Raw genomic sequence first — 23,379 nt, forward strand, 5'->3', positions numbered from 1 at the left:
AGGTGATGGGAGCCCGGAGGAGCCCGTGTGGACACCGCGGCGGCCGCTGCTTCCTCTTCGCTGAGGCCGCCGCCCGCCAGTGACCGGAGCCGAGCGGAATCCCCCCGCCAGGTCAGGGCCGGCCCTTCCCCAGAGGGGATAGGGGCAGATGGGCCGCGGGGGGAGGGGATAGCGGTGACAAGCGCTCTCAGCAGGTGACTCGGGCTGACGTGGACCCGCAGCCCCCCGACGGCTCCACGCTCGCAGCGGCCTGCAGCGGGAGCGCCTCTCTCTCCCTGCCCCGGTGTCTGCTCCAGGCCCCCCGCGGCTTGTCCGCATCGGGGCGGTTATTGTCTCTCCAGCGAGTTAGCGAGATGCGGGGCGCCGTGCCCGGGTCCGCGCTGACTGCACAGTCACGGGCAGCGGCGCCTGTGCCGGCCAGATGGCCCCGGGCCTCCACAGGGAAGTTTCCTTTAAATCCACCCAGTGAGTATTTTAAACTCTCTCCTGTAGAGAGGAAGCTGGCAGGGTGACGGGAAAGGGGCAGCGAATTGTGGCGCTTCGTGTGCGGTTGCTCCCGCCGGAACTGGGTAGGTGTCCGGGGATTATGCAGGGAAAGTGGCTGCATCAGAATGGCACCAGGAGAAGGCTCCCTGCAAACGAAGCCCTTTCAGATGTAGATGCATGACGCTCACAATTGCATAACATAGGTAGTGAAAGGGAGAAACTGTTCAGGGGGAGAAAAATGTTATCAAACATCATGAAGTCATATAACGCACACCCAAATACAACTGTCCTGATGCATTATAAACGTGGGTGTAATACTCATAAGTGCAGAGGAATGTTTATTGTAATGGGCTGGAAAAATTCATTTGCAAGTGGGGAATGAGCATGTGTGAAGGATTGGGGGGATGTAATTTGTCTGATTGTGCAGAATTTAAACAGTCTGCTAAACTTCGTGTTTGGTCCTTCTGGTTGCCAAGATAACCACCTAAATGTGAGCCTGTGCAGTGTGTGGTTCTGAGTCTGCAGATAGACCTCTCCAGTTTCTCCACTGCTTCTGCTAACTCTTCAGCAGCAAAATTAAATTAACAAGGATGTCCAAGATCTTTGCGGCCCTTCTGAATCCTGTGAGCTGGGGTGAAACTGAAAAGAATCATGTCCATGTCACCGCTAACATTTGGATAAAGATATAAGCAGCAGCAGCCAAGGCAGGCACTGGAGTTATTCTCAGAGGAGGAATAATGGAGACTTGAGAGACTCGAAACCCTGCTCCCATATGGAGATCATGTGCAATATAGTGCGAGATCAAAAATTTTGATGTTGGAAATTGGTGAATGAATTTTCTGTTTTTTCACTAATATCACATCTATGTGATGGAATGTGGAAAAAAGAGAGAAAGGATAGTTTCTTGTTCGATGTTCAGATCTGATGATGGGGAAGTGGGACCCTTTGTTAAAAGCGAAGTCTAGTCTAAGCACAGGATTAGGAACCAGGAACTTTAAAAAGTTTTAATTCTGACTGCCACGTGAGTCCTCTGTGCCCTTGAGCAACGTGCTTAATCTCCGTTTCAATTTCCCCATCTGTAAAATGTGTATTACACTTAACTACTTCACATAATGTTGATAATTGTGCAATGTTTATAAAGACCTTTGAACAAGAAGAGTGTAAGTGCCAGGTATTCTTACTAAACAAAGGAGAAATGATTATGTCCTAAGACAAGTAACATGTTAAATCTCAAAAGCTGTTTATTACCATTTAATATAAATGATAGAACAACCAAAAATGCTTTTTATAAGCCAACAGCAAATCTAGGGAGGCATATAAAGTGTATGATCTACAGGTGTATGCTGGCAACATTTTAATGTCACGTGCTCTTAGAAGTATTTGGTTTAATTACTTGTAAGAGGGGAGAACAGTAAAATAGGACTGGTTTTTTTTAGACACAGACTTATTTGGGATATACATAAGGCCTACCAAATTCATTGTCTATATTGGTCAATTTCATGGTCATAGGCTTTTAAAAATCATAAATTTCATGATTTCAGGTATTCAAATCTGAAAATTCATGGTCTTGTAATTGTTGGGGTCCTGACCCATAAAGGAGTTGTGGGGGGATTGCAAAGTTTTTGGAGGGGGTGGATTTTGTAGTACTGCTACCCTTACTTCTGTGCAGCTGCTGGTGGTGGTGCTGCCTTCAGAGCTGGGCAGCTAGAGAGCGGCAGCAGCTGGCCAGGATCCCAGCTCTGAAGGCATAGCCACCGCCAGCAGCAGTGCAGAAGTAATGATGGCATGGTATGGTATTGCCACCCTTACTTTTGCACTGCAGCTGGTCAGGTGCTGCCTTCACAGTTGGATGCCCGGCCAACAGCCGCTGCTCTCCAGCCCCACCCCGCCCCTCCCAGCTCTGAAGGCAGTACAGAAATAAGGGTACTTATACCATGACCCCCCTAAAAGAACCTTGTGGACCCCACTGCAACTCCCTTTTGGGTCAGAACCCCCAATTTGAGAAATGCTGGTCTCCCCCACGTAATCTGCACAGTATAGGGTAAAAGCACACAAAAGACCAGATTTCACAGGGGGAAACCAGATTTCATGGTCTGTGATGCAGTTTTCATGGCTGTGAATTTGGTAGGGCCATAGATATACAGTAACACTTCTATTTTGTTTGCTTTGTCTTATCTCTGGAAGTAAGAGTAAAAAACCAAATATCTTTTCCATTTCTAATGTATCTTTTTTTGCAATGGTGCAACCAGAACTGCATGCAGAACTCAAGGTGTGGGTGTATTATGATTCATTTCACTAATACTACTGTTCAATTAGATCATTATACTTCTAGTGGAAGGACTTCTTATATGTATAACTAATCTCTGTCTTCTTTGCTCATTACTCTTTAAAAATTTCCTTTCTTTGTATGCCATTTGGGGCAGGTTTCTAATATTTCTCTCACAACTCTATCTCCACCTCAACTGTTTTCATGAAAATGAAACCGCCTCAGAGCACGGATTCGGTTTCATTTTGAGAGACACAACTCCCTCTGCCCCTTTGTTGTGCTGTTTCAGCAATAGCCTTTATAATGTAGCTAAGGTAAAGGACAAATGTTGCCCTTGTATATGCTTATAGTTCCTATCCTCTTTAGTAAGAGCTTAGTGTATTAGCTGAGGGTAGAACTCAGTCCCAAATCTTTTTTCCTTCTGTCAGTTATTGTAGAAGTTTTCTCATGTATTCACAGTGTAGACATAAATTAATAAACAGTTGATTTTGCCCACTGTGAATATTCTGATATCTTTCATAGTGTTAGTTTATTCCTAAATTATGATTCCTTCCCCATCCCAAACTACCATATACTACAGCTAGAAACATAAACAGGGTACAGTGCACTTCTTGGCCAGCTGACAGCTGTTTAATACAAAATGAATCATTGATTTCAGTATCATTTTTATTGGGCAGGAATGCATATCACATGCAACTTCACAGTAGGCACCTTTATTGGCAGGTTGAGTAAAGAGAGAATTCTCAGAGAGCACAGAAACTGACCTACATTTGCAATTAAAGGAATCACATTATGGCCACTGTTAGACAAAAATGTGTTTTAGACATAGACTCTTTCTTTTTCTTTTTCTTTCCCTCTTTGCCTATAATTTGTTACTCGCTTTTTGCATCTTTTCTTTTTAAGTTAGATTTTAAGCTGTTTGGGGCAGTGACCACATCTTCCTGTGTGTGTGTGTGTTCTGTTTGTTTTCTAACATTGCTTAGAAAATTGAAACAATAAGTATATCTTAAGAAGGTGGTTCCTTTGAGATTTCAGGGAGGCTTATGCTACCACTGTCAATAGTGTATCTGTTCAGTGGATAAAGAGGACTTCAGTTTTTGTGGGTATCCTGCTAATTTTCAAAATCAGAAACCTCTCTGTAACAGACAGAGCAACTTCCTGCAATATCTTTGGGAGACGATATTTTATTAAGTGTATGAATGGTTTGTGAATCATATTGGTTCAGGTTTGTATGCACTCCACTGGGGGAGGATTTCCACAGCTCCTCCAGGAAGTGAAAACAGTAGGGGATGATTAAGGCAAATGACTCAGGTTATAACACCTTGAGAGAGGAACCACCTCCTGGGGAGGCTCCCATATTCTGCTTTGAAGTGGATTCTGCAGAGACCAACAGTCAAAGGACTTTTGGATAAATAGCCCAAGGCTAAACTGACTAAGGGCTTTCTTCCTGATCCAGCAATAGACAAAACCTTCTGTCCAACAGGGTCCCCAACCTTTGTGGAAGGGTTAGAAAAATTTTGGCTTACTGGGGCCCCATAAGACTGATGGATGATACTCTGGTAAGCTGTTAACGTGTGTACAGGGATGTTTATAGTTTTTTATGTTGTCTCTGTAATACTTTTACCTGAAGAATAAATGTGCTTGCTTAGAAAGAGCTCTGTTGTAACTGCTGGCAATTTCTCTGTTTGTCACTCTCAGAGAAAAGTCAAAGCACAGGCACTAGCCTTTTTAGGCAGACTGGCTTGCTAGGGATCTTACAGTGTAATCCAGGGGGCTGTGCAGACTTAAAACCCCTGGTCAGGAGGGAGTGAGACCTGAGTTTCCACCTAGGAGAGTTGAAAGCTAGGAGCTAGAAACCTCTATGTGAGTGCCTTGGAGAGGCCATAGATGGGGAAATACAGGTGCAGTTACCCTGAAACTGACACTCGCTTTTTCTTACCTATCTTGTTTTCTTTAAACAGATGCCTGCAGAGCTCTTGTGCAGTGTATGCAAACGTTTCAATAGTGCAACAGTAGATTACAAATCAAAGTCCAACTTTAAATCACTTGATTTCATCTATCTATATGTATTATGTGGATGTTTTTAGAATTCTTAAACAGATTCCACTAAACCAAATTTAGTTTTCTATTTATGTAGATTGCTACCCATTTGCTAATTGTGAAAATGGAGTCAATCTGATATCTTGGTTCTGTTTCCAGTTCATGTGCATGAGCACTGTGATATTGCCGCATGAATGTGCAAGTTTGGAACCTCACTTGTGCTGCTTCCTTTCACATTGTAAAGGATCAGTATTTTTCCTGGTTACTGTGTTTTGTTTTTGTTTTTTTTATGATGCAGGGATGTAGTTAAATATGCCTTGTGTTAATTGAGATATTTAATGTTTTTCTTTAATTTCATGCAATGTATATGTTGAGGCAGAGTCCTAACTCTAACTTTCTATCCCTTAGCACCTAGAGGCTCTTAATCCCCAGTTGAACAGGGCACAGTTATACTTCTTTCCTCCGGTGTGCCCTTGTCAATTTCTCTTAGAAGCAAACCATCTAAAAATCACATCTGTCCTCCTGAACTTTATACTTCCTTCTCTACTCATCACCCTTTCACCAGTTTTCCTCCCCATAATGATCTGCTAATAAACTCCCCTCCCCCCTGCCCAAGGGGATGAAGCTGAGGGAGTTAGTGTTGGCCATCCTAACATCTTGAGAAGTGGGGGAGTGCCTGGTTGAGCACCTCTAACTTAGCATAAGCAGAATCTTTCTCATGAATGGATTGTCTTCATCTGCCATGTAGACCCAACTAAAACATTCCGTACCAGATCTGTTGTTGTAGCTGTGACGGGTTGGAGATCCTGCCGACTACGCCACTGTGACGGGTTGGATCACAGAAACCCCCTTGGGAGCTGCCACCCGATGTGCAAAGACTACCCCTGCTTCTGTTTTCCCTGCCAGCTCAGGACTCCAGCACCCTGTCTTGCTGAGCCAGACACTCCCGTCTGGCTCCAGACACAAACCCAGGGTCTGAATCACTTGTCCCAAAGCTGCAAGTTTACCTGAAAACAGCTCATAGAAGTGTGCTTGTCTTTAGCACTCAGATGCCCAACTCCCAATGGGGTCTAAACCCAGATAAATCCGTTTTACCCTTCCAAAAGCTTATGCAGGGCAAACTCATAAATTGTTCGCCCTCTATAACACTGATAGAGAGATATGCACAGTTGTTTGCTCCCCCAGGTATTAATACATACTCTGAGTAAATTACTAAATAAAAAGTGATTTTATTAAATACAGACAGTAGGATTTAAGTGGTTCCAAGTAGTAACAGACAGAACAAAGTAAGTCACCAAGCAAAATAAAATAAAATGCGCAAATCTATGTCTAATCAAACTACATACAGATAATTTCCTCACCAGTTCCAGAGCACTCCCTTTTACAGGCTAATCTCCTTTTAGCCTGGGTCCAGCAATCACTCACACCCCCTGTAGTTACTGTCCTTTGTTTCAGTCTCCTTCAAGTATCCTGGGGGGGGGTGGAGAGGCTCCTTCTTTAGCCAGCTGAAGACAAAATGGAGGGGTCTCCCACGAGTTTAAATAGACTCTTGTGGGTGGGGACCCCCCTCCTCCCTCCTATGCAAAGTCCAGCTCCAAGATGGAGTTTTGGAGTCACCTGGGCAGGTCACATGCCCCTGCATGACTCAGTCTTTACAGGCCGACGCCATTGTCCACATGGTATCTTGCATGTCTCCAGGAAGACTTCTTATGTGGATTGGAGCATTCCAAGATGCATTGTTCTCCAAGTGTTTCCTGATCAGGTACTTAACCTGGCGAATTCCTTCCTAAAGAAGCTGACCAAATGCCTCCCAAAGCTTACTTAGAAACCAAGCAAGCATACAGCCCATATTCTTAACCTCAAGTAGAAAATGATATATATATGTACAAATAGGATGAATAGATATAGTAGACCATAACCTTTACGGAGATATGTTACCTGGCACAGGCAGCACAAAACATATTCCAGTTATGTCATACATACATTTATAAGCACCCCCTCCCCATAAAGCCTTATGGGGTACACTGTCACAGTAGCTGTGTTGGTCCCAGGCTATTAGAGGGACAAGGTGGGTGAACTAATATCTCTTAGTGGACCAGCTTCTGTTGGTGAGAGAGAAAAAGCAGCTTTCAAGCCTATACAGAGCTCTTCTTCAGGTCTTCTCTCTCACTAACAGAAGTTGGTTCAATAAAAGATAATACCTCACCCACCTGGTCAGTATCAGATCTGACTATAGTGGTGGTTGCATGTGCAACCAAGCCTATACTAATTTTTTTTAAAAAATACATGTAGCCTTTCCAAAAAAAATTTGGAGGCTAAGCTGGCTGTCTTCTAACTCTCTGGTGTTTGTGGCTTGGATTTCTAAAGTTAATTTCTTCCAGAGTTTAATGATTCTGTAATTTTAGGAAGGATATACTCTATTCCTACATTAGGCAGGGATTCAATCATTTCATTAAGTGTAAAATTCCGCTTGGCTAACTAGAGAACCACAACTGTACTTCCATATAATGGTCAAAGACAAAGCACCAGGGAAGGTGTATGAGGTACCACGTTGCCAGAAGAATCTAGTGTAGGATTTTGAGAATATTTTTTTAGAGTAAAGATCTTTTGAAACAAATTTTTAATGCAGCAAAAAGACTCTTGACATGCACAGGAGAAATGTACAATCCCTGAATTTATAAAGCAGCATTTGTACATGCTATGTCTCTTATTAGGCTGGAGAGTCAGGTCATAAACTTTTTGAAAGAGAGCTCAAAGACAACAATAAGATTTAATTATTCCCATGCTATTCTCTTAACTAAATATAGGACATGACTGTCATGCTGGCTGGAGTGGTTCTCTTCTGTGAGTGACTATCTCAGGGCAGACTGTCAGAAAACAATGGCAGACACCCCAAACTGGTGGCATGTTTTATAATTAGATTTCACCAAGCCAGTAACATATTTGAACTTCTGGATCGCTATGCCATTCTTACTGTGGAGTCGCAGACAGTTCCCTTTAGCCTCTCCAGCCTGTCTTGCCACCCAGAGAAACCGAACTTTGTGATAAAAGGTAATTTAAACCTAAAATCACACCACATTAGGTTTCTCACAGTCCCAAAAAACCAGCCACTCACCCCAGATCAAAAGAAGGTAAAATGTAATAGGTAAACCACTGTTTGTAACTCCAAATGGTGGCAGTGATGTAATAGACTGCTAGTTTCCTAAAAGTATTCTGGGTAGCCCTGGAAAAGATTTTGGGGGCTTTCCATCTACTCATTCAGTTATTCTTCCCTGTTGGAATCCCAGCAGTCCAGAGATAAAGGATCTTTCTTTGAATTCCATATTTATATCTTCTCACAGAAGACAAGCTGGCAGTCTCTCTACCCACATGGGTTTTTAGTGGGTTTTTCCTTTGACAGTGAGTGAGGAAGGCACTTAGACTTTTGACCTTTTGCTTTTGACACAATGGCCACTTGTTGTGAAATTAACAGCAAATGCTAAAGTCTTTAAATCCTTCATAATCATTTCACAAGATTTCTTTGATGGGTAACTTAGTTGTAAGGGTACTTGCCATGTAAATGTTTGCTATTACATTATGACAGGAATAGATAAGCGAAAACAATTCAAGTAACCTTCCATTAGTGTTATGAAGTTTAAACACCCAAAACACTAACACATTTAAAATCGCTTTGATCTAATACGCAAGTAAATTGACCTGAATACACTCTAGCGTGACCTGGTCAGCTAGCGTCACAATGACAATAATGAAAAACAGGAGACCATATCTGAAGTTAGTAAAAGATTATCAGAATTGGTGCTAATAAAGGAATAGGGAAGATGCAGAGCTGAAGGTTAGGACTGCTTGAGTATGCAGAGAGAGAGGACTAAAAGCTGACTAATGCATATACTTAGTTATCCGGTCATACTGGTTTTTCTTAAAGAGATTGATAATTGGATAGGAAATTGTTCGGCTGAATTTGAGTCTAGCCCAAGTCAGTTGCTCTTTGATGGCTATTGGAAAGGAGCTGATCTCAGGCAAGCTCCGAAAGTCCATATCCCATGGGATGACTGAATAATTTTTTCTGTCTCTAACAGCCAATTCCATAACCATAAAATCCTTCCATTGGCCAAGCAAAGTGAAGTCTAACACTCAACTCAGTGGTATCTATCTGTAAGCCAGTAACTATGGAATGCCACATCCTATCAATTGCAAAATTTTAGAGAATGTTCTAGACATTGATGGATAGAAGCCTATTGATTTTGTTGCAAATTAGAACACCAGAAAAGCCTGATTCACAGGAAAAACGGGGGCCCCAGATTTTCTGGAGCGGCAGGCTCAGGTAGAATCTTTCTTCCATTGCTTGAGATATGTGCCAACACATATCTCAAGCAGCAGCTTGTCTTGCTGCATGGGGATGTCAGCTGTAGACTGGACTCTATTAGAAATAAGAGAGCCTTACTGGGAGGGTTTGGAGGGGGCTAAGCAGGGACTTGCAAGGGAATGAGGCTGAAGTGGTGGTAAGAGTAGAAGGGACTCAAAAGTGGGGGAACTGGGTTGTTGAGTGTGAAAGCAGGGACTGAGAGTGGAGATAAGATGGGGAAAGTGGGGCCTAAGGAGGGGAACACCGACTCTGGCATGGGGGGAGACAAAGACCTGAGAATGGAACAGCGGCACATAGAGCCCCTGGCATGAGGGAGTGGCTGGGATAGTTGTGGGAAGTCTCTGCAGTAGGAGAGGACGAGAGGGTGGCACACAGGCAGCTTGTATGGTGGACAGTCTCATGGGGCAAAAAAGGTAGTAGTAACCCATTCAGTCTTGGCAGTGGTTCTTCCAGATTAAGTATGAGTAAGGCTAAGATTTAGTCAGGGGTATTTTTAGTAAAAGTAATGGATAGGTCACGGTCAATAAACAAAAATTCCTGTCCATGACCTGTCCATGACTTTTACTGTAAATACCCCTGATCTGCTCTGGGGAGCCGCAGGGCACCACTGCTCCAGGGCTGACCCCTGGGGCCAGCTGCTGCTCCAGGGCTGACCCCTGGGGCCAGCTGCCCGGGGCACCCAACCAGCGGCTGGCCTCAGGACAGAGGTGGGCAAACTACGGCCTGTGGGCCACATGTGACCCACGGGACTGTCCTCCCCGGCCCTTGAGCTCCCGGACGGGGAGGCTAGCCCCGGGTCCCTCCCCCGCTGTTCCCCTTCCCTCACAACCACACGGGTGGCGCTTTGGGTGGCGGGGTTGCATGCTCCTGCCGAGCAGCGTGGCAGCATGTCTGGCTCCGGCCGGGCGGCGCGGCTTCCAGACATGCAGCTCTGAGCGGCATGGTAAGGGGGCAACGGGGTTGGATAAGGGGTGGGGGGTCCCGGGAGGCAGTCAGGGGACAGGGAGCAGGGGCGGTTGGATGGGGTGGAGGTTCTGGGGGGCGGTCGGGGGACTGGGGGGGGTTGGATAGGCATGGGGTCCCGGGGGGCCTGTCAGGGAGCAGGGGTGTGGATAGGGGTCGGGGCAGTCGGGACTGGGAGCAGGGGGGTTGGATAGGGTAGCTGCAGCAATGTGATCAACAGTGAGAGAATTTGAGGAAAAACCTGAATATAGACAAATGCCTGGACAGTCAATCCTGACAACTTTTACCAGTACTAAATTAATTTGAAGTGAAAGATTGATATAGTCTGCTGTTCAATAATATTAAATGCTAGCATCTGGGTCTTGTTCCATCAGTGTGTCTACTCAGAAAAGGTAAGTAGAGATGATGTGTCTGAGGTGTGACCTGTGATATGAGCTGCTTTCGTTGCATAGCTGGTTGTATTCTCTACCAGTTCCCCTCTTTTGTTTGTTTTGTTTTGTTTGTTTGTTTCAGAAAATAATTTGTCATTAACTGTGTTCTGGGGGGCATCTTACTCTAAACACTTAGAGCAAGAAGTCCAACCAAAGTGTCTGTTTCTCCCAGTATCAGTCAGCATGAGCTAACTACCTGTCAGGTTTCTTTTTAAAGAAAAAAAATATTTTGAACTGCAGGAGTCATAAAGCAGTTACAAAATACAATAAAACATTTTTCATAAATTTTTAACTATTCTAAAGCCTTGTTTATTATGATAATCATTCATCAGAATTAATTCCCCTCTGTAGTGACATGATGAGAACAAAATGTTGTGTTCTGTAGAGCACTTCCATTTAGGGTCCAAAGCTCCAGAGTGCACAGAAATGTATTTAAATGTGCTATTTATTTATTGTGTATTAAGCTACATTTAAATGTGCTTGCAGAATAAAATACATCAATCCAGGATAAAATATAGATGTCTAAGATAAGTAATTTTTGTGTCTGTGTGTGTGCGTTTGTCACACAGATGTACTCTAGTCTGCTAGGGTGACGTTTTTTCATACACTTTAGGACAGAGTATGCATGTCATTAAGTAAGTGTGTTCTGCATCTTTTTTGCTGTTGCAAAATAAAGAACGGCTTTGAACTGCTGTGCAGTAGGGCACTTGTGTACTGTGGCCATTCTACTGCTTCAATGGCCTATAGTAGATCGTTTCAAATTTGGGTTTGTGGATGGTAGTATTTTTGGGTTGAGAATGTGTATTTAGGTTTTTCTAGAATAAAAGTTCTTTCTGTACAAAAAAGTGTGCATTCCTTTTGGCACTGATGCTCCAGTACTATGGTGACTGGTGGGGAGGGGCACTAAATAAATTACTAGATTGCTTAAATTTATACCTTTTTTGAAAATTATTATTATTTGATGTAGTTCAGAGATGTCAGCCCTGTTTCTGTCATGGACTTGCAAAAGCTCCAAAGACTGTTTCTCCTTATGATCCAGATATAACTTGGAACAAGCCAAGCTCTAAAACAGCATTAATAATTGTTCCATAAGTGTTGTTTAAACACATAAGAGATTATGGATTTTGGTCAATGGAAAATATTGCAGACAGTGAAAGTTGTTGAAGTTTATAAGTACAGAAGAGTGTAAATAGGGAATGAGAAGTGTAAGCATATGGAAACATCTGACTGTATAACTTGAGCATTTTGATGAAAAATGGGTGTCATGGATTCTCTGTAAACTTACAATGACATGGCAAAGATAAATAAGAAGGAAATATTTTTTTTAAGTGCCTATGGCATTATGCCTGAAGGCTTTTTAAACTGTAGTGCTTTTGGCATGTATCTTGGTGAGAATTTTTGTAACACTATTATGTCTTTTCAAACAGCTGTCATGGAAGAGCTGGGAGAAGATGACATCTATATTTTGAATCATGAAAAAGCAGATGGTATTCACAGAAGAGAGAGAGAGATTCCTGTTCCAGCATATGCAGGGGATGAGTCCATTGCTTCACATTTTGCACTTGTCACTGCTTATGAAGATATCAAAAAACGACTAAAGGAGACAGAGAAGGAGAACTCCTTCTTAAAGAAAAGAGTAAGACTCTTAGAAGAAAAGGTAAATGCAATTTTTTTACTACTTTGTAGTAAGACTTTTTTCCCTTCAAGTTTGGATAGATAGGTGTCAGTTCATAATATCATTAATCCATATATCCTTTAAAGAGGAAATACTATGTTTGTAATTTTATTTATTTTTATATAGATAGTCTTTTAAAACACAATTTGTTTTCCTCTGACAGCCTAGTTTACTGTTAAATAGCCTTTGGCTCTTGAGTTCTATAACCCCACTTTTCTGTGAACAAAGTTTGTAAATAGCAAAATCAAAAAACATAACTAGAAATGTAAAATAAAAATATTTGACTCTCAAGTTCAGAGCCTCAGAGAAAGGGCCAAAATTGATGTTGAGAGGGAAACAATAGTTGTTCTTATCCTGGTCTTCTAAAACTTTATTTAAGAATGTAAAACTTTACCGTGTTTTTGTGTGTTTGTTTGTTTAAATTACCCAGGCTATGAATTCCCTACAACTTGAGCAGGGTATATTATCTAGTCATCTCTCTACCTCCCTATAAAACTCTAAAGTTGCAAGTGGGGAATGTCCTTGTCACAATAATGTAAACATTTAGTGAATATTTTGTTTCACTGGCCAGATGGGTTCTAGATTTGAATAGACAAATAAGATTGTCTTCACATTAGTTAATGACAGGCAGTTTCTAAATGAGTTAGGAGTGACCTGATGATGTATTCAAAGACACTCATTTACCTTTATCCATCTTTTTATAAGGCACTGTAGACTGGTGACACCCAGAACCTTTTGAAGCCTCACGTCACTTTGATTTGTGTTGGAAGAAAGAACTGAGTCGTGCTTAGGGCTTCATAAAAACAAAACAAAATACCTCAAGCTATTGAAAGAGTAATTTTTCTCGAGGGGTAATTCTTGAAATACTTATGCTGGCAAAACTTTTACTTCAGTGAGTTTTTTTTGCCTGAGTAAGATCATTATGATTTGGCCCTGAATTTGTGTAAACTTCTTGAGAAATTGTAAAATACTTAATTTATTCATACAGATTTCATAATGGATTGATTTAAATCAAAGCTGTTTAAATCACCAATTTTAATAATGATTTAAATAAGCAGGCAGGAAACCATGATTTAAATAATTTATTTTAATCCTGTTGTGGATTTGTACTTTAGTTATTTTCCTAAAGAGAGGTTAATTCTTATTGGTTGGTGACCATTAAAAGATATTGATTTGCAGCTAAATATAGCTTTTACACTAAAATTGTTGCTTTTTTTTTTTTTTTTCTGGCTAACCAGGAGGGTACACTATATATCTATCCATGTTTAAACGATTATCTAGCCTAATTTACATTGTATTCAAATTATGACATTTTAGATTTTTTTTTTTAATTATTATTATGTTAGAAAATGGTAAATGATGCATTTCTTATTTACTAGATGATAAATCTTAGTCCAAAATTAATCAAGGTCTATTTGGATTGAAATTTAATTTTTTTGTTATATAAGACTACCTTTAAATGTGCTGAATGTATAAGAAAAGTTTTATATAAAAAATAGGGCTGTCAAATGATTAAAAAAATTAATCATGCGATTAAAACAATAGGATTCCATTTATTAAATAGTTTTGGATGTTTTCTATATTTTCAAATATATTGATTTCACTTACAACACAGAATACAAAGTGTACAGTGCTCACTTTATATTCAATTTATATTCACTGTAAAAAAACCAAGAGATAATATTTTTCAGTTCACCTAATACAAGTACTGTAGTGCAATCTCTTTATCATGAAAGTTGAACTTACAAATGTAGAATTATGCACAAAAAAATAACTGCATTCAAAAATAAAACAATGTAAACTTTAGAGCAGGGGTCGGCAACCTTTCAGAAGTGGTGTGCCGAGTCTTCATTTATTCACTCTAATTTAAGGTTTCGCGTTCCAGTAATACATTTTAACGTTTTTAGAAGGTCTCTTTCTATAAGTCTATAATATATAACTAAACTATTGTTGTATGTAAAGTAAATAAGGTTTGAAAAATGTTTAAGAAGCTTCATTTAAAATTAAATTAAAATGCAGAGCCCCCCGGACCGGTGGCCAGGACCCAGGCAGTGTGAGTGCCACTTAAAATCCGCTTGCTTGCCGCCTTTGGCACGCGTGCCATAGGTTGCCTACCCCTGCTTTAGAGCCTACAAGTCCACTCAGTCCTACTTCTTGTTCAGCCAATCACTCAGACAAACAAGTTTGTTTACATTTGCAGGAGATAAAGCTGCCCGCTTCTTGTTTACAATATCATCTGAAAGTGAGAACAGGCCTTCACATGGCACTGTTGTAGCTGGCATCACAAGATATTTATGTGCCAGATGCACTAAAGATTTGTATGTCCCTTCATGCTTCAACCATCATTTGAGAGGACATGCGTCAATGCTGATAACGGGTTCTGCTCGATAACCATCCAAAGCAGTGCGGACCGATGCATGTTCATTTTCAGCATCTGAGTCAGTCAGATGCCACCAGCAGAAGGTTGATTTTTTTGTTTTTGTTTTGTTTTTTGGTGGTTTGGGTTCTGTAGTTTCCGCATCAGAGTGTTGCTCTTTTAAGACTTTTGAAAGCATGTTTTATACCTCATCCCTCTGATTTTGGAAGGCACTTCCAATACTTAAATATTGGGTTGAGTGCTGTAGCTATCTTTAGAAATCTCACATTGGTGCCTTCTTTGCGTTTTGTCAAATCTGCAGTGAAAGTGTTCTTAAAATGAACAACATGTGCTGGGTCATCATCCAAGACTGCTATAACATGAAATATATGGCAGAATGCAGATAAAAAGATTAGGAGACATACAATTCTCCCCTAAGGAGTTTAGTCACAAATTTAATTCATGCATTTTTTTTTTTTAAGGAGCAACATCAATCAGCATGGAAGCATGTCCTCTGGAATAGGGGCCGAAGCATGAAGGGGCACACGAATGTTTAGCATATCCGGCACATAAATATCTTGCAACGCTGGCTGCAACAGTGCCATCTGTATTAGATATGTTGTCACCATTTCCTATTGTGCGGCACTGTGGGGATGCTAGTGAAACATAGAAATCATTTAAGGGTAGAAATATTCAGAACTACAAGTCACTATCTTTTGTGTGCCATCACTTTTCACAAAACAAACTACAGTATTGTAATAACCCATAAAAGGCTAAATTTTCAGAAACCGACTTGATTGTTCATAAAAGGGTTTTAAAGGTACTAAGCCCATGTGCAACTCTGGAAATATGATTGTATGTATAACTGTTTTCTGTGAGGTGCTGGGCGTTTCTTTAGTATGTGTGCATGTACAATTCCACTTAAGGCAAGTTTATGCATCTACCTAGCAACCTGCAGGATCAAAACTATGGGTACTCAGTTTAATCTTAGGTATGCATGTGCACTCAATTCTCTGTTGTTGTTGTTTTGTTTTTTAATTACAGTACCTGGGTGCCAGCCATTGTGGGCATGCAGTCTTGTCCACATATATTAGAATATACCAATAACTCTGTCATGTTAAATATTGTGTGTACCAATACAATACATACAATATGTGTCCACTAAGTCTACTGTCAAACTCACAAGGAAGCCATAGTGGTGCTGATTCATTATAGGGAGGCAAGGTGGATTGATTTAAATCACTGATTTTAATTCTGATTTGATACTCACTAGTTGCAAATCAACATATTTTAATGGTTATCCACCAAATATAGCATTTACACTAAACTTGGTGCTTCTTGCTAACCAGGAGGATACCTAAATAAAGGTGTATAGATATAGTGTAATTGAATAAATGTAAGTTAAGCTCTACAAATTCTTAATTTTTACATTTTTATTAGATAATGGTGAATGATGCGTTCATTTACTAGATCATCCTTCATTTTTTACTTGTAATTTGTGTTAGGCTCTACTTAGATGGAAATTCAGTTAAATTGCATAGAAACAGCATTTTAAATTATTTTAATTAAATGAAATTACTTGAATGCACTAGATACATATGAAAAAAAGTGTATCAAAAAGATAACCAAAACATGTTTTGCGTTTAAAACTAAGTGATTTATTAAACAAAGGCAATATTATCTATAGTTCTTGACTTGAATTGATTATTTCTGGTCACTTGAAGATTTTAGAACTAGTTGATTTCATGCTCTACCTAGTTTTTTTATTAATAAATTGATAGAAGAGAAAGTAGGAAACCTTGTTCTCAACTTCCATTTTTTTAAACTTAGAATGAACTAATCATTGAGCCAAACTAGTTGAATAAACTGAAATGAAGAAAACATTCTCTCTGCATCTGCAGAAGAGGCTACTGCCCTGTGAAGTGCTTTCTCTCTTGCCTCAGCAGCTGCCTCTTCTGTATGGTCTGGATTGTGAGTTAACTCTGCTTGGGCTCCTCTTGTGTACACACACAGGAAAATCAGCTGGATATGCTTAGCTGTGGTTCTGAAACTAAATTCATGCTCACAACCTGTGCCTAGTTTTAGGCATTTGCATAAACAGTTTTTGAAGTACTATTTGCCCAAAAGAGGTGGCTTACAAGTCATTAAAAACTTAAGACATGAAGGGATTAAGCATTCGGTTGTAAATGTTAGTAAAAGCTAAAGCAAAGAAGTCATTGTGTAATGCACCTAATTGATGTTTACTGAACTTCATTTTGTCAAATTTTATACTGTAAAGGTGTTATGGCTCATATAACTAGAACTGGGCAAATGATTTTTCTTTTTTGGTTCAGCTAGAAAACAAAAAAAATCAGAAAAAAATATTCACTTTCTGTTTCTGAAAAAGTTTGTAATTAGTCAGCAAATTGGAAAAATCTGTTTTGGACCAGCAGAGTGTCTCTGAGTCTGTCTAGTCATCCTCCTTTATAACCTTTATTCCAGTGATTAGGGCACTTGCCTGAGATGTGGGAGACCCAGGTTTGAATCCCCACTCTGGAGCAGATACTTGAACTGAACTCAACTCCCCCACCCTCCAGCCAGGTAAATATCCTAACTCCCCAGGCAGTGGACTAATGTGGGGTGGGTTACTCTCCATCTCTCCTGTTGAAACTGTTCATTGTGTATAAATACTTAAATATTCTTTGGGTCAAAGCGAGAGAGTGAGTGACTCTGTCCTGGTGATTAATTTGCTCATCTGGGTGGGAGGAGATGTGGATTCACATCTTCTCTCTGCCTGATTCAGAGAAAGGATGTGGAGCTTCATGCAGGGATTCACGGGACCTTCAAAAGGAGAGACTGAGAGCAGCCCACCCCACATTAGTCCACTGCCTGGGGGTTAGGATGCTCATCCAGGAGGAGTGGGGAGAGCTGAATTCAAGACCCTGCTCCAGAGTGGGGATTCAAACTTGCACACATGCATTTTCTTTCTGTCTTTCTTTCTTAGCTACACTAAACCAGGTCAAATTCAGGAATATTTTTGATTGGCCAAATCTGCATTTATTATTTTTTTGGCAAATAAACTATTCTTCTGGAAACTTTTGCCCAGCTCTACTTGTGATAAGACACAGAAACTTCTGGATTATCCTTGAATTGAGTTTTTAAAAGGATCATTCTTACATGTAATCTAACCATCACTAGTGATGACTAGGAATAGACTGCAGAAGTCATAGGTAATTTTTATTGCTCTCTTAAAATTTTGGTGCATATAAATGTACATGTGTGACATGACTTAATGGCAGCTTCATATTCTGGAAAACTAAGTTTACAGTTGCTGGCTGTAAAATATCAATAGTTTGATAAGAAGATAACACTGACTGTTAAAACCTATTTCGAATATAAAAGGTGAGGATTATTTCTTTTGCCTACTAAACACAGCTCCTTGGCTCCCGTTTGGAAGAAGAAACAAGCTCAGTTGGACGTGAGCAAGTAAACAAGGCCTATCAAGCCTATCGAGAGGCCTGCATCGACAGAGATAATCTGAAAAGCAAACTGGATAAGACGGTATGTCCATTTGCATAACAAATTAAAAACAGATGCACATCATGCAAGTATATTATAGAGTAAATATATAATAAAGAGGGAATTCTTGGGTTTATTTTACTGACTTGCTGAAGACCCGTATTGCTTAAAAATCTAAACAAGTGAGCATATGTGTTAAATACATTTTGGTGGTGTTTTGGATAGGAATAAGAGATAAAGTTCTTAAATAATGCCTCTGGCTGTGGGCCACCATTGTTGATGGTCTAGTTTAATATTGTGGCTAATCTCCAAAAGAATGCAGGAACTGTAAATAGTTTTGTAAATAAGAGTTAGCATTATAACTAGCAAAGTGCAGAAAGTTCCCTGACACATTTTTTTTCTTAAACTAGATAAAAGAGAATACAGAGTCCTTCAAAAACTTGAGTGAGCAGTTGCAGTCTAAAGAAGTGGAGCTCCTACAGCTAAGAACTGAAGTGGAAACTCAACAAGGTATTCGGTTTTGTCACTATCTGCTTGCCTACACAGTATATTAGCTAGCACTAGAGAGGTGTAAATTCTAGTGTGCACAGGATTGTTGTTCACTAATTATCTGATGTGGATCCTACTGGCATGCAGTAAGTGTTTCCTAGTACATGTTAATGTCATCGCATTTGAAACTACATTGGGACTACATTAACATGAACTAGGGAACTTTTAATGCACGCCATCAGGATCCACATTGGGCCAGTTAGTGTGCAGCACACTAATGAGCACTAGAATTCTGTGCTCTAGTGCAGGCTGACACACCGTGTAGACAAGCCCAACGTCTTGGTATACAACTGTAACTAAGTGTCTCAGCATATGCAATGCAGACTCTTCAGAGCTTTAACATTACATAGTGTTGGCTTGATGTGTTAATGAGTAAGATTGTAATGCATTGTAATAGTGGAGGAACTTTGGGTTAGCATGTTGTGTGTCTATCCATGGTCATCAGTTTATTTTGTTGTACGGCAAGTCACTTGCGTGAAAGAGTTGAGGCTGACAAACTTTTTTTCACCTCCTCCATTGTTCTAACTTTTATTTACAGAGAATAAAAAACATCAGGTTTAACAAATCAGTGGCAGATACATACTGCGTAACTGTTTAGTTTTTAATAGACATCATGGCAAAGGAGAGATTTAAGAAGAGATTTGAAGGAGGATAATGAGGTAACTTTGCGCATGTTTGTGGGGAGCTTCTCCCCATCATGAGGGGCAGCATGGGAGAAAGCAGGAAGGTACTTGCAAAATTTAACAAGTGTGTGATTGGAGGCTAACCTCATGGGCTGATCGAAGGCAGGAGTCAACCTCTCGATACTGAATGATAGAGGAAAGGCTGGGTGGGGATAGGTTGTGAAGGACCTTGAAAGTGAAGACCAGTGTCTTTGGTTTGGTGCAGTACAGAAGGGGAACCAGTGGAGGAATCAAAGAGAGTGGAGACATGGTTAGAGTGATGGGCTAGGAAAATGATCTATGAGCCGCATTCTATATGGATTGAGACGCGTGCATTTGTCAAGGTCAGAGAAAAGAACATTGCAATAATCAAGACAAGATGAGTTTCAGCTGAATGGGTCAGTAGGAAAGTCCATAACTTAGAGATGTTATGCAGAAAGAATTGGCAAGACTTACACATAGCCTGCATGTGAAGATCTGGAGATGGGTCAGAGTCAAAGATGACATTCAAGTTCAGGCCTGAATGGTGATAGCGTTGTCCTTAATGATGAAGAAAGGAGGTAGCAGGGAGTCTGTTTTTTTTGTGTGGGGATGGGAGAGACTAACCTATGTTTTAGTCTTGCTGAGCTTGAGCTGATGGTTAGACCTCCACACAGAGATTTCTGGCTGAGATTTTAGTTTTGATAAAAGGGGGCAGGTCTGGAATAGAGAAGTGGAACTGTGAATCGTCTGCATAGAGATGGTAGTTGAATTTGTGTTGGTGGATGAGATTACCCTAAAGATAGGGTGGAGAAGGGAGACCGAGGACGGAGCCCTGTGGAACCCCCACAAAGTGTTGGTGGATGAATGAGGAGGATCCACTGAAGGAACAATTAGAGAGCTAGGAGGAGACCAGGAGAGGATGACATCACAGAAGCTAAGGGAGGGCAAGATTTCAAGAAGAGCATGGTTGATGGTATCAAAGGCACTCACAAGTCAGAGGATGAGGATGGAGGGTTGCTTTTGAGACTTGGCAAGGAGGAGGCTTTAGTTTCAGGGGAGTGGGGTGGAAGCATAAAGGGGTGAAAGCTGGACTGGAGAAAGTCTAGGGTGGAATTGGAGGAGAGGAATTCCAGACAGCAGTTGTAAAACATAGAGTGGTAGTTGGAGAGGCAAGTGAAGTCATGTGGCGACGACACAGGAAAGGAAATAGAACACCAGGTTTCTGGTAGCCAGAGAGCTTCAAAAGCCTCAAGCCAAAAGCCTCCAGGAAAACTTTTCCTGGGGTTTTTATTACTCTCCTTACTTTGTTTACAACACTTCTTAGTGGTTACATTCCTGCACATAGAAAAGCCAGGCAGTATACAGGCACACAAGATAACAGACCCATCTCTTGAGTGCGTGAACACCAGCTGCGAGGGTAGGAATCAAATCAGCCAAAAGTTTCCCAAACACAGACACTGAGGCGAAGGTCACTCCTGCCTTGTGGCCATGGAAACAGTGTGCCGTAACCATGGCTAACAATTTGGGAGCTAGCATTCCTACAAAGTCAAAGGTGGGATTTTTAAGGTTGGAGAGACTAATGTATGCTTGTATTGTGAGGGGAAAGAGCCAGAAGAAGTTGAGAAGAGTATAGGAGGGCACAGGGAGATAAGAGCAAAAGGGAGAGGTTCACTCGGGGAAGTGGTTGGGTTAGAGGAGAGAAGATGAGAATCTTTTGCATTTGACTGCTGAAGTAGAGAGTTGTGGGAGGCAAAAGGGGACGGAAGGTAAGATGAGGGGAGGGGAAAGGCTACATTATATTTTGTCAGTTTTCTCTTGAAAGAAATTTGTGAGATCCTGTGCAGAGGAAGAAGTAAGGATTTGAGTAGTGAGTCAAAGCTGTCTGGGAATGTGGGCGTGGGATTCAATTAAGTTGGAGAGGTAGAGTTGTTTTGCTAGGAATATGGCAGAACTAAAAGGAGAGATTGAATTTGTACAGGAGGATGTCAGCCTAGTGATGGGATTTCTGCCTGAGATGGTTTGCAGCAGGAGTAGAGGAGATGGATGTTGGGGGTAAGCCAGGCCAGGGTTGTCAGGGTGGACTTCGTGATGTGAAAGAGGGGCAAAAGAGATAATGGTGGAGGAGAGCAAAGCTTGGAGAGAACCAACCATATCCATGGAAGAAAGGAAGAAAAGGGCTGAGAGTGGATGAGAAGTTGGAGGTATAGAAAGCTGTATCCTGTACAAACATTTGAAAGGCTTACAGAAGAACTTCAGAGTTACGGACACCTCGAGAGTGGAGGTTGTCCATAACTCTGAACAAAGCGCAATTCAGGCTCCAGATCCAGCAGCTGACACGCCAGGCTTCAGAAACAGCTGAGCTCCCTACTCAGCGCCTGGCATGAGTTTGCAAGCTTGTCCTCCTCCTGGTGGGGGGGGTGGGGGGGTGAGAGAGAGAGAAAACAGCGCATCCCCCTCCCGGCTGGGGGTGGGAGGGGTGAAAGCTGCGCAGACCCCAACCCTGCGCCTGTTCTGCTGGCTCTGGCTGCCTTGGGCTGGCAGCCCCTGCATCTTCGCCTCCTAGCTAACTGTAGATGGCAGCCCTGCACGTGGGGGTGGGGTGGGCACAGGCAGCCCAGATGTGCCTACCTTTAAGATGCAATACAGGCACAGTACTGTATTTTTCTTATCTCTGCTGCTGCCTGATTGGTTACTTCCAGTTTCATATGGTGTCTGGTTGACCAGTCAGTCTGTAACTCTGGTATTTGTATCTTTGAGGTTCTAATGTATATCAAAAAACAAATGGCATATACATGAAATTTGGGAATGCTCCATTCTTCCATATTTGAATCATGCTACCTTCTATGGGGAATCGAGAACATTTTGGGGTATTTTTTTTTTAAGTGGTGCTTAGGGAATTATAGTTCAAATTCCACCCTAAGAAAGTTGTTTACGAAAGCCATGTCTATATTTATGGGGACTATAACAGCATAGCTACGGTGCCATAGCTACGCTGGCATAACCCCAGAATATAGACACCTACAACAACAGGAGGGGGTTTTCTATTGCTATAGAAACACCACCTCCCTGACTGATGGTAGCTAGATTGAGGGAAGTATTCTTCTATTGACCTAGCTGCAGCTATATTGGGGGCTAGGTAGTCATAGCTATGGCACACAGGGGTGTGGATTTTTCACACCCCTGAGTGCCATAGCTGTGTCAGTCAGTGTTTCAAGTGTAGAATGGGTCTCAATGTGGATTATTTTTATATTGCACTGTATCGGGGTTCACTAGTCATTACTGGTGCGCCTCTTTGTGGCTCATCTGGGGATTAGCTCGCCGCTGATCAGATGGATGCCCCCTCCTGCAGTGGCTCAGCCCATTGACCCTTCAGGACTCTAGGTAGTTGTTAGGTACTTTTGTGACTCAGCTGCTCCCTCTTTTTGACTTTGCCCTACAGACAGTCACTCTAGTCCTCGCCTTCTAGGGTATGTCAGTCTCTCAGGACAAGCTGTCCCTCTGCCATTGAGGACAGTACTCCATTCTCCGTCCACACACACTGCCGCTCGGACAGTGGCTGGAAGGGGAACCTGGGCCCACTGTCTACTCTGGGTTCCATCCCAGGGACTAGATAAGGGTCTGCAACTATGGTCTGTGTACCCCAGACCAGTTTCCTACTTCCCTGGACTCTGACCTACTATCCTCTGGCACCTCTGGGTTTACACCCCCTCTGAGCTTCCTCCACTTCCCGAGGCTCCTCTTCTTGCCAGACCCGATCATCTCCAACACACCTCCCTTCTGTCAGGAAGTGACTGCACACTGCTTCCCTCTGCACCTCCTCCTGGTCTCTGCTTCTTAGCTTTATAGAAGCCCAGTCTGTTCCTGCCTGGGTGAGCTTCATCCTTAATTAAGCATCATTGACCCCTATCTCCCACTCAGGATCAGCCTACATGGCTAAGTGGCCCATCTAGCCTACCTTAGCCCCTTCAGGACTGGTGTGGAGTGAACATCCTATCACATACACTGTATGATAATTCATTTAAAAACTAAATCATTCAATTGATCTTGAGTTTGGATCAGTGTTCTGTGTTAACTTATTCAGATAGCTAATCTTGCAGTGAGAGCCTGT

The 23,379-nt window shown here is 41.6% G+C and overlaps 1 protein-coding gene across 2 annotated transcripts in view; it reads left to right on the top strand.

The window, feature by feature from the left end:
* AZI2 (5-azacytidine induced 2) overlaps window positions 1-23,379 on the top strand; it is a 46,758-nt gene continuing 23,379 nt past the window's right edge. The window contains exons 1-4 of one of the 2 annotated variants that reach the window (XM_065398724.1): window positions 1-111; window positions 11,977-12,206; window positions 17,995-18,120; window positions 18,489-18,588. In XM_065398724.1, the coding sequence (XP_065254796.1) occupies window positions 11,982-12,206; window positions 17,995-18,120; window positions 18,489-18,588 (451 nt within the window). In that variant the 5' untranslated portion in view covers window positions 1-111; window positions 11,977-11,981. Of the gene's footprint in view, window positions 112-395; window positions 466-11,976; window positions 12,207-17,994; window positions 18,121-18,488; window positions 18,589-23,379 lie in introns of those variants that run through there. The other variant, XM_065398723.1, reaches the window with a different exon arrangement.

The sequence above is a fragment of the Emys orbicularis genome, chromosome 2, assembly GCF_028017835.1.
Source record: "Emys orbicularis isolate rEmyOrb1 chromosome 2, rEmyOrb1.hap1, whole genome shotgun sequence".
Lineage (NCBI taxonomy): Eukaryota > Metazoa > Chordata > Testudines > Emydidae > Emys > Emys orbicularis.